The 17,661-nt window shown below is 41.6% G+C and overlaps 4 protein-coding genes across 4 annotated transcripts; 3 read left to right on the top strand and 1 right to left on the bottom strand.

The window, feature by feature from the left end:
* Positions 1 to 617: 617 nt before the first annotated feature.
* On the top strand, positions 618 to 4,231 carry LOC123967849 (transmembrane protein 222-like). Its single transcript, XM_046044138.1, has 6 exons — positions 618 to 824; positions 1,041 to 1,125; positions 1,385 to 1,416; positions 1,506 to 1,602; positions 1,686 to 1,816; positions 3,979 to 4,231. The coding sequence occupies exons 1-6, from the start codon at positions 706 to 708 to the stop codon at positions 4,064 to 4,066; spliced, it is 552 nt and encodes a 183-aa protein (XP_045900094.1). The 5' UTR covers positions 618 to 705; the 3' UTR covers positions 4,067 to 4,231.
* Positions 4,232 to 4,370: 139 nt separating this feature from the next.
* On the top strand, positions 4,371 to 7,277 carry LOC123967848 (trophoblast glycoprotein-like). The gene is made up of 2 exons (XM_046044137.1): positions 4,371 to 5,569; positions 5,797 to 7,277. Exons 1-2 carry the CDS (start codon positions 5,310 to 5,312, stop codon positions 6,770 to 6,772), a joined length of 1,236 nt encoding a protein of 411 aa, XP_045900093.1. The 5' UTR covers positions 4,371 to 5,309; the 3' UTR covers positions 6,773 to 7,277.
* A 499-nt stretch (positions 7,278 to 7,776) lies between these two features.
* kdf1a (keratinocyte differentiation factor 1a) lies at positions 7,777 to 11,606 on the top strand. Its single transcript, XM_046045343.1, has 4 exons — positions 7,777 to 8,199; positions 8,544 to 9,601; positions 10,001 to 10,075; positions 10,904 to 11,606. The coding sequence occupies exons 2-4, from the start codon at positions 8,563 to 8,565 to the stop codon at positions 10,987 to 10,989; spliced, it is 1,200 nt and encodes a 399-aa protein (XP_045901299.1). The 5' UTR covers positions 7,777 to 8,199; positions 8,544 to 8,562; the 3' UTR covers positions 10,990 to 11,606.
* A 1,997-nt stretch (positions 11,607 to 13,603) lies between these two features.
* On the bottom strand, positions 13,604 to 14,688 carry nr0b2a (nuclear receptor subfamily 0, group B, member 2a). The gene is made up of 2 exons (XM_046045751.1): positions 14,154 to 14,688; positions 13,604 to 13,999 (listed from the first exon to the last, which is right to left on the bottom strand). Exons 1-2 carry the CDS (start codon positions 14,686 to 14,688, stop codon positions 13,755 to 13,757), a joined length of 780 nt encoding a protein of 259 aa, XP_045901707.1. The 3' UTR covers positions 13,604 to 13,754.
* Between the last annotated feature and the right edge of the window lie 2,973 nt (positions 14,689 to 17,661).

The following is a 17,661-nucleotide window of genomic DNA, read 5'->3' as shown; positions in this document are numbered from 1 at the left end:
ATATATTTGTACTTTGCTTGAGTATTTTCTTTTCATGCCACTTTCTACTTCTACTCCCCTCCATCTCAAAGATATTGTACTTTTTACTTCACTACATTTATCTGAGAGCTTTAGCAGATAGTTTACAAATGAAGCTTTTTACGCAAATATATGAAGACTTTATAAAATATGATGTTTTGTTATAAATGAACCGACCCAACAGTTTATACAAGTACAGCCAAAACGATTAGTTGCAAGTTGAAATTTAACTGGCAAAAGGTGGTCCTTTTGTACTTTGACTCAAGTAGAAATTTAAATTGAAGACTTCTCCTTTTAGTGAAGTAATATTTAGCAAGGGTCTCTGTACTTTTGTCTACTTTTGCCTACACACTACTCCTGTACTCAAGTACAGGAGTAGTGTGTAGGCTACTTCGTCCACCACAGGTCGAATAACCGATTGGTTTTGTCTGTCAGTTTATATGGAATATACTAACAAACACTAAGAAAGGCTTAAAATAAGTAAAAATGACAAAATAAGAATATTGTTGTTTTGGTAGAAACTTTGATGACTGGAACCCTGCACTACTTATTAAATCTAATTAACACACTGCACAGTGGACACACGGTGTTGCGTTCACTGACCCAATAGCTGCGCGCTTCAGCTTCGACGCCGCCTCTAGCTGGCTGTGCGTCATCCCCTGTCACTCAAGGAGACTCCAGGCAGTGATGGCGGAGGTGGACGACACCGACGTGATGATGAACTACCACGGCGATTTCTTAAAAAGCGACAGAAAAACCAGCCGCTACCCTTACTGCATTGTCTGGACGCCTATTCCTATTTTATCGTAAGAGGCGAACATGTTTTCCTTGCTCTTGCTAGCATTAGCGTGACCACTTGCCGCTTTTGCAGATTTATGTTAGCCACTGGTTAAATCCCCAATGCGATATTTGTCCTGTAAATAAGTGGCTGTACTAAATGTACTGCATGTATTCGGTTACACAACCAAAGTACATGGATTGACTCGTGTGTCGATGTATTGTTTTGTGGGTGCATGCTGCAGGTGGGTGCTCCCCTTCATTGGTCACATGGGTATATGCACCTCTTCTGGAGTCATACGAGATTTTGCAGGATCATACTTTGTCTCTGTGAGTATCGCCTTAAAATTATTTTATTTTTCAGCCGCGATAGGTAGTTTAACCTCATGCAACAGCTCACTTCAGTGTAATGGCCCAGCAGAGTCCAGTGAGATAGAAATGAAAATGCAAACCTTGAATCTGAGATGTCATGCTGACGTGTAGAGGAAAGCTGGTGAATGTCTAATGATGTGTGGCATCTGCTATATTTTGAGTGAGCTATAACTTCAAGCTTAAGTTCACTGGTGTGATTCATTAAATCCCCCACCAGGAGGACAACATGGGCTTTGGTAGACCAACAAAGTAAGTTTAGTAATCACAGTTTTGTAAGTAGTATTTCAACATTTAGGTGAACAATTTATCCATAGATTGATTGTTAACTAATATCGCAGGTATTGGAAGCTTGATGTGGACAAAGTGTGTGGCAATGGTGCTGCTACATGGGACAAAGCAGTGCATGATGCGTCTGAGGAATACAAGTGCAGGCCAGTAAGACAGTATTTAGAATTTTTAATACACACACATCCACATCATTATTCATATAATAATAAATACCCTTTTCTGATTTGAAGCACAACCTGTGCTTAGATAACTGCCATTCCCACGTGGCCATGGCCCTCAACCTAATGCGCTACGACAACAGCTCGTCTTGGAACATGGTGAACCTATGTGTGCGGTCTTTAATTCATGGGAAACATGTGAGGTGAGTATTTAAGCCTCATTCTGGCATTTATGTTACCATTAAGAACAGTTCACATACAGAACCTAAAGAGTCCTGCCTGATCTTGTTCATAGGTTTTGGATACATTTAGCTAGAAATAGAGTTTTTATTTAATTTGTCTCTCAAGCATGGTACTGGGATCTACATTTCCTATCATGGGTTAAATGGGTTTGTACCACTGGGAATAAACCACCAACCATAATGGTGTATCCATGTTACAGCTGTCCACGGGCACATACCATCAAAACCTCATGGCAGTGCATCAAGCACTTTGTTTGTAAGCAAGAATCCCCGTCTATATAAAACTGTCTTTCTGTTTTTTGTCTGTTACACAGATGGTTAGTCAAATCAAGGCGATTTTATAAATATACAGATGCATCACATAAAAATAGAATATTGTAGAAAAGTTTATTTATTTCTCTAATTTTATCAAAAAGTGAAACTCATATATTCTAGATTCATTACATATAAAGTGAAATATTTCAGGCCTTTATTTGTTTTCATTTTCATGATTAAAGCTTACAGCTCTTGGAAATCCATATCTCAAAATATTAGAATAAAGACTGTATAATACAGAAATGTCGACCTGAGAAGAGCCTTCAATCTCTCAGTCTGATTCAGTACACAGAACCACAATCATGGGGAAGACTCCTGACTTGACAGTTGTCCAGAGGACACTCACTGACTCCCTCCACAAGGAGGGTAAGGCACAGAAGGTAACTGCTGAAGGGGCTGTTCACAGAGTGCTGTATGCTGGATCAAAGCATATTCATGGAAAATTGACTGGAAGATTAAAGTGTGGTAGGAAAAGGTGCACAAGCAACAGGGATGACCGCAGCCTTGAGAGGATTGTCAAGCAAAGCTGATTCAAGAAGTTGGGGGAGCTTCACAAGGAATGGAGTGAGGCTGGAGTCAGAGCATCAAGAATCACCACGCACAGACGTGTCCAGGAAATGAGCTAGTGTTAAGCTACTCCTGAACCAGAGACGGCATCAGAAGCGTCTCACTTGGCTCAGGAAAGAAAGTACTGGACTGCGCTCAGTGGTCCAAAGTCCTCTTTTCAGATAGACAGTACATTTTGCATTTAATTGAAAATCAAGGTCCCAGAGTTTGGAGGACGATTGGAGAGGCACAGAATCGAAGTTGCTTAAAGTCCAGTGTGAAGTTTCTACAGTCAGTGTTTTCTCAATTCCAGAGTCAGTGCAGTGGTCTATCAAGAGATTTTTGAGCACTTCATGCTTCCATCTGCTGCCGAGCTTTATGAAGATGCTGATTTCCTTTTCCAGCAGGACTTCATGCCTGCCCTCAGTGCCAAAACAACTAGTAACTGGTTTGCCCACCATGGAATTACTGTGCTTGGTTGGACAGCCAACTCGCTTGACCTGACCTCGTCAAGAGGAAAATGAGAGACTGCAGACCCAACAATGCTGACAAGCTGAAGACCGCTATCAAAACAACCTGGGCCTTCATAACACCCTCCTGCCTCCATGCCACACAGCATTGATGCAGCAATTCGTGAGACCTGACCAAGTGCTGACTGCATAAATGAACCTTTTTCAGAAGGTTGACATTTTGGTATTTTTACATTTACATACATTTTCCTCTTCCAGAGCAGAGGTGTCGTATACACAGAGAAGACAGAAAATGTGGTAGAAGGAAAATATGGTTGCCATTAACACTACTGGGCCACACCTGACTCGTCTTCATCACAAACAGCAGTCTGCTTCTGGACGCTTGTGAGCATTAACAGACATATGGCCCAGAGATCCCACCCTCATTATTTTCTGCTGACCCACATTGAGAACGCTGGAGTTGCATAAGTGCTGCCTCTGCACATACAGTCCCACGGCACAGGAGTCTTTTAAACAGAGGACTCATGTAATTCATCACTGACAGTAGCGCTCCCCCCTCTGTCACCACTGAAGGTCACCTCTCCGATGGCGCCCTGCACCGGCTGGGTGGAAAGGACAGTGGGGCGCAGGCTGGAGGGTGGGCGGGGAGGTGCACAGGCCCCTGGGAGTAAAGAGGTTGTACCATGCAATACTTCAACATGTCCAAATATACCCTCACACATGTACACACACTCGTGGTATCCAGGTGTTGATGATTACGCTAACACACATTACCCTCTCTATATCTTACAGCTGGGCAGCGTTCCTCAAGACCTGGCTTCCCTTCTTCATGCTCTGCGGAGTTCTCGCCACATTCATCTTAACATTCAACCTACAGTAGTGGAGTGATCATTTCAACATGGGTCACTTCATAGACTTTAGTTCTGCTTTATACATTTGTCATAGGCTGTTGATGTGAGTGATGTTTCTTTTGACAGGACATTTGTCTGTACAAAAAAAAAATCCAAATGAAGGACTTCGTTTTCTGTTAGGGATCTGTAGTGATCTAGTCTCTAGGAGGGTATTGAAGGGCAAAGCCCAGCTATTTGTGAGTCCTTTCTTTTAATAATTCTTTTTTGTTTTAACAGTTTTATTTCTGTGCAATGTATGATTTAGTGAGGCAAAGAAGCTACAGTATCTACAAAACATCTATTCAAAATGTGCTGTTTTTCACAAAGTGGGTTCTATGTTTGCGTTTTGCTTATTAAGAGAGTTATGAAGTAAGACGATCTTTTCCAGATTACACCACATTAGAGCAATAAGGTGGAGTCCAGAGATGCATTGTATTAGACTGGTGGTGATGAATGTGTTTCCAGACCGGCTAATGTACATTTCAGTGATGAATCACTACAAAATGGATCACAAAATCTTAATGCTGAAAGTAGTCATCAATTATTTGTCTGAGATATGAGCTGCTACCAAAGATAGAATGATGTAGGACCCACATGTGAAAAATAGTGGTATTGTGCTATAAAAATACCCTCCTCCTCTTCAGTCGTCTTTCCTCTGGTGTATCAACACTGATGTGTGAAGTGTTTGTTCTTCAGACATAATTTGAATGCGTTCTGCTGGAATGTTACTATAACTGTCGAATTATTCAAACTATGAGCAATACTGCATTACGTTTATTTAATTGAATTGTTTTTGATGTTGTGTACCCAAAAGAGTATTATTTATTATTGTATATCTCTATCAGTTTAATATGACTGTTTCTGTAACTTTATTTTGGATGTGCTGCATACAAAGCCTTTTTAAGTCTCCCTGGCAGACTGTGGTGTGGGTCACAGGCTGTGGGCTCCTTAATCATCCTCTGTACCTTTAAGGGAACCACGTACCTTTTTCATCTAGCAGATTCTGCCTGATATGAACTCCCATCAATTCTACAGGATCCTTTATTCCCAGAGTGGAGCAGATTCGGAGGGGCTGATGCTGGAGAGCTCTTTGCCGCCTCTGCAGCATTTGATTAGGTTGTGACAACAAAAGCTGTATTTAGAATTTGAAGTTTTGTTTCTACTGTAGTTCACACTCTAGTGTGTTAACATTGTTTTTGGAATCTTTCTTTTTACCCGGCAATTACTTAAGACATGTGTGTTTTTGCACTCCGAGTGTTTTTGGGAATCCTTCTTTGTGCACCATACCAGTGCTTGGAGTGTGCTTTTGGCTGTGAGTGTTTGGCTGTCACTCGCACAGTGAAATGTGTTTCCAATGACCTGCTCACGGTGCCACAAAGTATTCCAGGATATGCGAGGACTGTCATCGTCATAGGGAATAATATACACCAGATTGGACCTGAATCATTTACAGAGCTGGAGAACGTCACAAACATCATTTTAAGCAATAATCGGTGAGAGCGTCAGTGTTTTTGGTTTTGGTTTCATTCATGTATATTAAGCCATATTTGGATAATATCACTAACTTTCTTCATGTGTATCAAATAAATAAATAAATAACCAAATGTGGGTTTTATTTGCTTACTTTGACAGTTCAGTGAGATGCATGAGTTGTATCCAAGCATGAAAATAACATTAAATGTCCAAAGACATACAGTTACAGTGTTAGTCATCTTCACAGGATTACAGAAATGGCATCCCACAGCTTCTTTGCCCTCATCAACCTGCGTTTCCTGGACCTCAGTGGGAACCAGCTGGCGCTCATCCATCCAGAAGCTCTCAGTGTACCGGGCAGTCCCCTTCAGGAACTCAACCTGAGCCGCTCGCTGTACAACTTCAGCGCTCTGACAGACCTCACCACGGCTTTGCGCTGGGGTGGCCTCGTGGGGCTTCTCCGCCTCGACCTTTCTGGGAACCACCTCACCCTGCTGCCCCCAGGGATGTTCTCCCACCTTCCCAACCTGCAGCAGCTCTTCCTCACTAACAACTCTCTGGTGGCTGTCTACAGTGGAACCTTCTCTGGCATGCACCATCTGGAGGTACTGGACCTTACTCGCAATGCCTTTGGGACATTCGGGGCTGATGCTCTGCAAGAGTTGGAGAAGCTCGGGAACATCCGAATCCTCCTTGGTGACAACCCCTACACCTGCTCCTGTCAGATCCATACTTTTGTGGCCTGGCTGAATGAATCAAGAGCTCAGGTAGATGTGGATGCTGTAAGGTGTGCCTCACCAGGGGGGTTGAATGACACTCTGCTGCGAGGGCTCAGTTTCCAGGCCATTGGATGTGTCGTTTCAGTCCAAGCAGAGGCGGCTGACCTCACCCTGCATACGTCCTATGTCTTCCTGGGCCTGGTGCTGGGGTTTGTGGGTATGGTGTTTCTCTTTGTGCTCTATCTGAATCGCAATGGTATGAAGAAGTGGATATTCGAAATGAGAGATGCATGTAGGGACGTGCTTGAGGGATATCACTACCGATATGAGATTGACTCAGACCCTCGGCTGGGGCACATCTCAGCAGATAACGTTGGATGCAGGGCACAAAGGCATTTAGGATTAGCTCGACCACAGCAGCTGCCAAATAAAACCTGTATTCTGGAGGTTCCTACAGACACAGAGGTCAAACAGGTGACAACCTCTCCACCTGGGAACCTTTGATGTTTTAGAGAAGCTAAAATAATTTGACGAAGTATGAGAAAGATGTAGATGTTAGCAGTTTATCCTGGTAGATTTACAACACATTAAATGTTTTTGAGCTTCATGTACATACAGCAGATATAACTTATAAACCTCACATTAAAAGTGCCTTTGTGTCTTTGAAGCACTGGCACATATCTCTGTAAATTGACCTTGCTAAGATGTTACATTTTTATAAAAATATAATACATAAGCTACATTGAAAAAATAAGACAGCCCCCATGTCATTTTTTGTCAACAGTGTTTCTTTGCTTTTTGGTATTAGTATCGTGACTTTAAATATCTTAACATACTGCAGAAGAACATAGGTGGTAGCTCAATAGCATAGAAAATTTATGTTGACCTAAAAAACTGTAATCCATAGACACCCAGTAGATTTTATAATAGGACTTTATAAGATTGCGTATGTGTATTGCGTAAAATAAAAAATAATCCTTAAATTCACTTAACCGTGTGTCATTATTGTACAGGAATTCATAATATGTCGGTATTATAACATCCAAAGGAATGGATAACTGTATATGAAACTTATTTACATGTATTAAAAATAAAACAAAGTTTTAATGTATTTCATTTTGCTCCTGTTTTATTGGGACTGCAGTAAAACCACAAGACAACATGCTACACAGACTCCTATTTTTCTTCAGGGGAGGAAGCCCTACTATTCCAATTCAAAGAGTGGGTGATTAAGTGCTTCCATAGAGGGAAAAATAGGGCAGAATGAAAGATATTGTTTGGAAAACACCTGCTGGCTCTGCAGCTGCTCAGACCTACCTTGTATGTGTGTGTTTGTGGATAATGAAAAAGTCAACTTGTAGCAATGTAAAGTGCAGTGGTGAACACCGTTTGTTATGTTGCATCACATGGTCAAAATCTGACTATGAAACGATCAAAGGCTTTTTGATAAGATTTCCAGCCCTATACTCTCTTTTTTCTTCGTCTATTACATTTATTTCTTTGTTTTATTCCCCGGTCCTCTTTTTGTTCTCTTTTATTGTCTTTATCCCTCTTTACTTCTGTGCTTTTACATCCGCCTCGCGTGATGTCACGGCTCACCTGTGGGTGGGTGAAGGACCTGGGATTAGCTGTAGCCGCAGGTAATAGCCAAACATTGGAAGACGCTTGGCTACACAAGACTGATTTTTACCAAAAAGGAGACGACACGAATGAGCTGAGTTGTGTTGTTCGGTCGAGGCACCCGAGTTAAGGTTTGCAACCCTTGTTTCGTGGAAATACAGTCACCTGGAAATCTGTGGGCGGTCGATATCGAAGTCTTTCTTTCTCTGTTTGAGCCACTAGCAGAAGTTTTCTCTCTGACACTTCCGCGGTTTGCTCGTTGAACAAGGTATCTGGGATAAAAGACAACAAGAAGTGTATCCTCTTATGCGGTAAGTGAAAGTTTAGTTAGTAACATTAAAAACGGTTAAATGTTGAATGAGTTTTGGTCTGAACTGTTTTCCTGCACATTGACTGTAGGCCAAACAAGCTGTAAGGGCTCGACGAAATGTACCTAATTATTATCTGGCCAGCAATCAATGCACACAGTTTTATTTACATTCTCAGAAATTCAGTGGGATGTCACTAAACTGGAAACTGTTTACATGTATAAGTGTGTACATAAGTCTTAATGTAGGTTATGCAGGTTATAATGTGCTATGGTGCGTTTAATGCTGCAAGCCTGTGCGGTAACAGAAGAGGAGGCTTAACACCTGGTTATTATCTCCCGCATCAGGTCCCCAGCATTTTGAGCCATGCCTGGCCACAACACCGGGGCTCCCCAGGCGTCCCACCACCACAAGCACCACAGCACCGGAGCAGAAAAGTACAGACAGACTCGGACTATATCCAGGGAGAGCACAGCCAGCCAAGACTCCTACAAGGATCCTCATGGGGAGCATCTACACGAGCACCACACCGGCCAACTCCGGTATTCAGAAAACAAGTATGGCCGCAGCAGAGGCCACCCACGAAATGGCACGGGACGGGGCTCGGAGACTATAGGATTTATTCCTGGGTCGGCAGACAGCACGCCTACTGGCAGACATGACTGTGGCTCCTGTGCCTCCATGGGTTGGAGTGGCTGTAAGGCTTTTATCTGCTGTGTACTGACCTGTGGATTTTATGGCAGCCGAGAGCCCTGCCTGCCTGCTAACGAGAGCTCCACGGACCATCCCCCTAAAGCAGGTATTGAGCCTCACCCTCCTAATGGCATTAGTGTGACCAACCCCACCTGTGGAATCCCTTTGGAGTCCAGGAAGTCTCCCAAAGTCTCTAAGTTGCCCACGAGTGACAGCTTCCGCTACCCGGATGTGCGCATCGCAGGGCAGACAGTAAGGTATCCTGCTCCGGCCCCCAAACGGACCCGTATGCCTGGCAAAGGGGAAAGCCAGCGGCCTATCAGCAACACCAGCCTGTTGTCCCGCGAAGACTATGACTTAGATGACCTGAGCGACACAGGCACAGACATTGACTCTCTTATCACCAAGAAGCTGCTGGAGCTGTACGCCCTGCACCAGATCGACCAGCTGGCCAAGTGCACCTCTGACTCCTCTTTCTCCCGCAAGACCAACGAGATCAGCGAGCTCATCTACAGCATCGCTCAGGACTACAACCTGGAGGAGCAGGAGGCCGAGTGCAAGCTGGTGCACGGAGTCATCCGCATCAGCACGCGAAAGGGCAAGAGGAACAAGAGCCATCAGTCGTTGGGACAGCGTCCTAATGGGAGGAGCGACGGGACTCTCCCTGACAGCGGCAACGAGACCATGACCAACACTTTCATGAGCAGTGACTGTAAGCAAATCATGTAAATATTTTTTAAATGAAAAGTTTATAATTAATGTTGTGTAAATATTGATAAGATACCACGTGACAACTCTTTTCCCCACCATTTGGCCGCATTATACCAATCATCTGATATGTCTTCCCTAAATGACTCATAGCGTCTGTTGGAACGCTGCTGAAGCTCTTTTGTTTGGCTCGTAGTATTAAGCCCTGATACACCAGGCATTTTGCAGGCAATGACCTAACAATAACTGGGTTAATCGGAGGCAAGTTGATACAGGTACACAATGTCTCCTAAAACATATTGCACAATAGCAGAGATGACCGGATTCATTCTAAAATGAGAGTGCATTGATGTCTGTCGAGGCTCCCTGTCTGCTTGCGCTCATTTTGTCTTTCCTGCTACAGTTCCAGAGGTGAAAGTGTCAGAGCAGACGCCATCAGATGAGCTGGCGAGGAAAATGAGACATTACAGCGGGAGAAGTGAGTACATGTGGGAATTTTCCATAACCGGCACACAGACACATTGATGTGGATGTAAATGTACGTATTAGGACTTAAGAGTTGCACCAGACTGTACGAATTTTTGATTAGCGATTAGCGATACTACACATTTTAATATGAATTGTCATTGTGCTGATAGAGCTACTGTCTTTATTTGTCCCGGTCATTAAGGTATAATTACTAACCCGGTGAATCAGTGTGTGAGGCTCAGTCTTCGCAATCTTTTGTACCTGGTGCAGCTTCAGGCATTTTCTCACCTCCTTTCTACTTTCCATCAACATACCAGTCTATAAACAGTGAAAGTCCTGCATTCCCGCTCTTTTCACTGCATATTACAATCCCCCTGGTCATTAGCTGCCTCCTCCCCTCATCTGCCACCTTACACCCACCTATCAGTCTGCCATTTTCTCCCCTCGAGCTCAGCGGTCATACTACACCACCTGCCAGAGCAGCAGATCAGGTCACGTTAAATATATGCTACATAATGTCCTGTGGTTTTTCCATGTGATTTTTAGCGAACAACTTGGGTTACAGATGGATTACCATGCAGTAGCCTTTCTTTTTTTGTGTTGCTGTTCTGCAAAGAGGCTGTTAAAGGGACGGGATGTCCTGTTACGTGTCTTTGAATGAGGGTACTCTGCATTGCGTTTCCACAGCTTTCACATCATGGCCTGGGAATGTGTCCGTGTCCCCCGTTAAACTCAGCTGTTTTATGGCTCACGTTTTTTGCATGAGTAAGAACATCTACTGTTACTGCTGTGTTTTTTTTTGTTTTCAGTGTATTAAATGAAGCTCTTTCTCTCACAGCGTACTACTCCAGCCCCTCCACAGGATACTCGCCCCACCATCATGACACCGAAAGAGACTCTTCAGGCACTCCTCTGATTCTCTGAAGAGCAATACAAAAACTAAAGTACCTATGTTGACAAGGGATTTAGCCAATGAGATGGATAATGTCATCCTTCCGCTATCAATTGTTTTTGTTGTTGTTGCTGTTACTGACTGATGCACCTTTTGTAACCCTGGGCGGTGGTCCGGCTAATGTTTGTTATTGGACTGTCATTTAAATGGACCTTTTATCTTTGCAGCAAATGACCCACGGAGGAAACAGTGTTGTTGTTTACTTCGCACAGGGAAAGACACTGCAAGTTTTTATGTATGTGTAAGCAGTGTTTAAGGTTCTTTTCAGAAAAAGAAACGACACTCCATGCAATCTTAGCAGTCAGGCCAGAGGATAGATACTGATCCTGTGATCTGTGTGATTGTTTATGCAGGCCATTGTGCATGCACTGTATTGTTTGTATGGGCTTATTGACTCCTGCCATTTAGATTCCTTTAAAAGCATGTTTTGACCTGAGAACTGCATTGTTAAGCCATATTTTGATATATATGTTTTTAAGTCGATGTTACTTTCTAGGTTGTTAAAACCATTGGTGGCTTTTGGCCACAGTTTTTTTTAATTCACAGATATGCTGTGTTTTTTTTAACAAAATAAAAATCTCCATACTTGTTTATGCCTTTTCATGTGTACTCAGGGAATATCTTTATATGTATTGTAATGATGTTTTAAGTCATATTCCAGTTATAGCTTCCAGAAAATGTGACACACTGTAAACACTATGCTTGCAGAGCTTTTTGTCAGCCTTTTGGTTCTCTCTCCTCACACGCCAAAATAATGTATTCACATAGTTTGACAATAAGCAGCCTTTCCTTCACATGGTTTTTCTGTCTGACTACTTTTACTCTATCTCTTGGATTATTGTTGTCAGGCTTATCTCCCCGAGGTCACTGTGTTATACCAAGCAGGGTTTTCCGCCCTCAGCAGGAGAAGGAACTTGTTTAGCTGGTTCTGACAAAAAGGAAACAAAATCCTAGGGTTTGTCGTTAGCATTTATTGCGAGGGGAAAACACATAGCAGAAAAACAGCCTGATTTGTAGCCTAAGACTGTCAGTCTTAAAGTAGTCTGCTGTTAAGACAACACTGTGTGTGTGTGTGTGTGTGTGTGTTGTGTGTGTATGTGTGTGTATATATAAGATCAATAAGATGTCTCATTTTCAGGCTTTAAGACTTAAGGAATGTATTGCCAGTTGTGTGAAATAAGGCAAATAGCTGCACTAGCATGAAGAGAATGATTTAAAATTCTTCTTTAAACAAAAGCCATTCGTACTGAAAGTAGGTGAAAAGGTTTTTCTTGTATTTGTAGTAAAATAAAATCTACTCAACAAACCCCATAAACTACAAACAAGCAATGTTTCTGAATTTGCCTGTACCAAATGTTGAGCTTTTCCAGTTGCTTTTCTGTTCGTGGTGTGTTGCAGTTGTCCTGTGTAACCCTATTTCCTCTGGCTCTCTCCTCCAGCACATTCCTGTCTTACCTGTATGAGGTGTCATGTAAAGGCTCTCTATTTCACAACTAACATACCACAGGCTAGGGTGTATCAAGAGAGCTTGACTATATTAAATATAGCCTCAATATTTTTAACAGTAAGATTTTTGTGTTTGCTCATTGCTTTGTGGGGTGTAGAGCTTTTATTTTGTTAAATGTTTGTATGTGTTACAAAAATGGCAGGACTAAGAATAAACATGTAACTTCTGCTATTTTCCATGAGAGGGAGACAAAGTACCACCACCACCCCCAAAAAAAACATTGCATACTGTAATGCTTCAACATTTGTGATAGAATATAATAGAAACATGACAAATCAATCTCTCCCTTGGTGGGAAGTGTTATAGCATTGACATGATTAAGAAATTCTTACCACTGATATACAGTTTGGTTTAAACTGGTAAAACAAGCAGCAGAACAGAGCATGCATGAGTCAGAGGTGGTTTCTCAATGAGTTTTGTGCAATGCTAAATACAACAGGCTGGCCCTTACTGGGCTGAAACCCAGTGTTTGCCTCAAAGTCAGAGAAAAACCTGTATTACAATATATGCTTTGCTTATGTATCAGCTCTTTCCAGTGGTTAGGGTTAGCTATACAACATATTGTTGAAAGAACTTTTCAAACCCAAAATAACCATGTTTTTTTTAGGAATGTGTCCATACATATTTTCAGTGAATTCACTCTGACACATTTGCTATGTTTGGCAACCCTGGCGTCTTGACAAGAATATTAAATAAATAGAGCAATACTTGGCTGCACACATGTAACAACAGACCTGCCAAATGAACTGTAAGGGTGAAGATGTTCAGAACAGGGTGTCATTATCAGGTGCAATACCTGGTATGTGTAACAAATACTATGTCAGATTTGGCTTGCTGTCTTTCTAAAAGATTGGGGCAGAACTTCAGTATTACGTTCGTGTACAAAAATATATTTATTTGTAATGTTCTGTAAATGCAGTTACTTATTTACAACACTAAAACGAACAGAGAAGATCTTCAACATGACATACAGAATATTAACAGTGAGCACGGTCTGTCTTTGTGTGGAAAGTCAAATCTTTTCACTTCAAATATAAGTCATTCATAGTTGTATGTTTACCAATTCACATAGTGTTTGTTCACTATTGTGAGTCCACTGTCAGGCATTTCTTAATCTCAGGAGGAAACATTGCTTCGGTTATTCAACAAAAAGTTCTCCATCACAACTCGTAAAGACAGGATTCAACTTTCTCCAGGACAGTTACTTGAAGTCCACATTCCCTCTTCTGTCTATCTGCAGAAGAGCATGTCCACCAGCAGCTCCAGCAGATCAGCCTGGCCTATCACTGGCCGGAAGAAGAGTTCAGAGATGAGGCTGGGTGTGATGCTCTGCAGCATTGAGGCAGTGAGAAGGATTCGAGCAAAGCGCTCCTCCTGCTCCCCTGGGTGAAGGAGCTTGACCACCTCGCTGAGGGCGTGCTGGGCTTCCTGTTGCAAGCCTTCCACAAACAGAACTGCCTTTAAGTCTGGGACGTCTGTTGAATGTAAAGACAAGAAATTAGGGTTACATACATACAGTTTTTGCAGTGGTCTTTCAGCAGTGACTGGAAAATGTACCTGTGAGAACCAAGAAATCAATTTGGAAGTATTTATTTATTTTATTATGGACAGGATAAGATTAATACACACCTGGATTAAATATTGTGGTCCCTTTGAGGTATGCATACTCCTTTGGACTCAAATCCAAATTCCAAAACTTTCTGAGGCAGGACTTGAGTTTGCTGACACCGGCCATAGTGGGCTGCTCCCTCTCCATCTCTGGGCTCTCCTGATGGTTTAGGAGAATCTTTTTCAGCATGCTGTCAGCAGGGGTGTCCGTCACCTCAAAGACCACGTGCTCCTGGGCCAGACCCAAAATGAAGAGTGGTGCCCAGCAGCTTTTGAGAAGTGAGAACTGGTCACTCAGTGGCAGCTGATTAAAAGCAGGTAAGTTCTTCATGAAATGGATGGTTTTAACCAGAACTGCTGAGGCTTCTTTGCAAATCTCTGATGATCTTTTCAAGCACACTGTTCGTCGCAGGTCACAGTTGCATCTATGAGGTACTGAATTGTAGTTGAAGCTGTTGTGGCGTGGTTTGCTGTTATCCATTTGGCTCAGGATGTTGTAGAGGATAGGATTTGAAAGCCTGTCACTGTTGGCTGAACAATGACACCTGTTATCCATTATTTTTTAGTTTGTAGAGATATATATAGTTAAATGTAAGCAACTTCACACAGGATGGGATCTTCATGAGCTTGTGACTACTGCTGCTGCCTCCTGCAGTGCCCCTGTATTTATAAGGCCAACCCACCCCGCGAAGTGGACCTTGACTTGTCAATACACACTTTCTGTGAAAAACAACTATGTGCTCTGCCAGGTGACTGATGGAATAACCCTGGGAAACCGATAAGCTTTTCTCAATGAAAAGGAGCTGGTGGAGTGAATATCAAGAGGGTTGGGCCTTATCTCGGAGTCATTAACCCAGGCAGTACCAAGCTACCAAGGACTGCACAAGTAATTAGCCCCACATTGTGTCCCTACATACTGCCAGCTCACACTTGGAGAGCTGGAAACAAGCCAAAGAAGAGAGGGGGCTTTGACCTGTAAGTTAATTCCTCATGAGCTGTAGCAAGTTTTGTTTTTGTTTTTGTTTTTTCTATTTATCTCATTGTAGTTGGAGTACCGGTCTGGAATTTTAAAAAAACCTTATTGGTGGCAACTGGTGGTGTAAAATTTCCCAATCCAGCCTCTTTATGAGTTTGCCTTGATATTAATTAAACCAATTAAAATCAACCAGCAACCAATCTTTTATATTTGTGACATTTCATTAATTCAGCCAGTTGATCCTCAGGACGATATGGGTGTGTGTCCAAAATGTAACGGCAATCCATCTCATAGTTGTTGAGATATTTCGGTCTGGACCAAAGCGGTGGACCAACAGACCACACAATTAAAAGTATGTAAGCACAATGAAACAAAAACAAAAACTGAAGTGGCTAATTGATAAATAAATGGATTGATACCACTGTGAAGGTTGTCAGTTCAGTTAGAGTTTTTTTTCTGTCGCTATGGTACTGATCACTATTCATATTCAAGTATGTGGTAATATTTCACCACTCTTATTACAAACAACACATCAGATCATTAAAAAAGACCTTTTTTTCACAACTAGTACATCTGACATTGAATGATCAACATCTGCAAAGACATGTTTCCCATTGTAATGCATTATGTTCAAACAAAGTACATGCATTACTTTGAATAAGATTTTCTTCTCTATTGTTAATATATATTTTACTATGCTCACACAGACCCACAAAGGACCAATGATTACAGTATGTACAATACAATCCTGTAAAATATACTACACTATTACATCTATAATTATTGTTAGAGTATTTGTAACATTTGATTATACAAAACCTATATGCTGCAATACTGTAAAATACTGTAATAATTTGTTTCTTGCATCAATAATTGTAGAGGATGTCTTCATTGATCACAACTTGATAGCATATAGGATAGATATTATGAAAATGATAGATTCTGTACTATCTTGTTTTTCTATCTTATTGCTGTATAACTGGCCTGTTTTACAGTTTTTCCCAGTCGCTTTAGTGCATTTCTCAGATCTGAATTTAAATTCTCAAAACTACTTGTTCAGCCTCCACATCATCTCGTCACTTGTGCACATCATAAAAGCAATTTCTCATTGTTCTGAACATATTGCAAATGCTTTGACACATTGAAGCAAATGATTATGTACAATTGTCTGCTGTTTCCTACATTATCAATTGGTGATGTCATACTGAGCACAATGTATTATACCAGTCTCTGTTGAATAGTCTTACCCCCCAAAACATCTAGGCACAAGTTCATTGCAAAAGTCACTACATGCAAAATGGCTGGACACGTTGTCAAAATCAAAGTTAAATAAAGTCAAACTTTATTGTCATTCTCCACATTCAAGTATATAGATGAACGAAATGTGGTTTTGTACAGACTATGGTACATAAACAAAATAAGAATAGACAACATCAAATCACAATAGATAGAATATATATATATACACTGCTCAAAAAAATAAAGGGAACACTAAAATAACACATCCTAGATCTGAATGAATGAAATAATCTCATTAAATACTCCTTTCTTTACATAGTTGAATGTGCTGACAACAAAATCACACAAAAATGATCAAATTTATCAACCCATAGAGGTCTGGATTTGGAGTCACACTCAAAATGAAAAGGGAAAACCACACTACAGGCCGATCCAACTTTGATGTAATGTCCTTAAAACAAGGCTCAGTAGTGTGTGTGGCCTCCACGTGCCTGTATGACCTCCCTACAACGCCTGGGCATGGTCCTGATGAGGTGGCGGATGGTCTCCTGAGGGATCTCCTCCCAGACCTGGACTAAAGCATCCGCCAACTCCTGGACAGTCTGTGGTGCAACGTGGCGTTGGTGGATGGAACGAGACATGATGTCCCAGATGTGCTCAATTGGATTCAGGTCTGGGGAACGCTTCCTTCTGAAACAATCAAAGTTGGTCATGAAAATGTAAGGAATTCCAGTGTATTGTTCTACTTGTAATTTAAATGAGTTTATCCTAATTTGTTATCTTCCTGGTACCTGGCACAGAGGTTTGAGACTGATAAGCAAATTACTTTATTACTGTCCCAAATAAACAAACAGTACATTTTTAATGACAAGCCCCTTTGGTTTGGACATTTAGCACCATGAACTAACTAAAGTTGTTTACCAAATTGTTTAGTGACAGGTGACATAATATATAACATATTATGCTCTATAACTTTGGTAGGACACCTGTTACACAAGCCAAGATGCCTGAAACCATCATAGGATGGAGCTTCCAGAGATAGATGTGAGCCACAGAGCAGTGGAGTCAAGGTCAGTCCATAAAATGAATGATTGCAATAAAGAGATTACAAGCCAGACACTACTGGCAGCGCCAGTCACCAAATGTTTATCTTACTTCATCAGTCTATTTACTAATTCCTTCAAAGAATACTCCAGAATACGTCTGATAGCCTTGTTTTTATTTCAAGAGTGATCTCATTATGACACATGCACAACTATTATTCATGTAAGACATGGCATGTCTATACTCACAGGAGCTAAACCATAATGGACC

Source organism: Micropterus dolomieu, linkage group LG03, assembly GCF_021292245.1.
Source record: "Micropterus dolomieu isolate WLL.071019.BEF.003 ecotype Adirondacks linkage group LG03, ASM2129224v1, whole genome shotgun sequence".
Lineage (NCBI taxonomy): Eukaryota > Metazoa > Chordata > Actinopteri > Centrarchiformes > Centrarchidae > Micropterus > Micropterus dolomieu.
The sequence above is the reverse complement of the archived record's forward strand: the minus strand, read 5'-3'. Positions and strand labels throughout refer to the sequence as shown.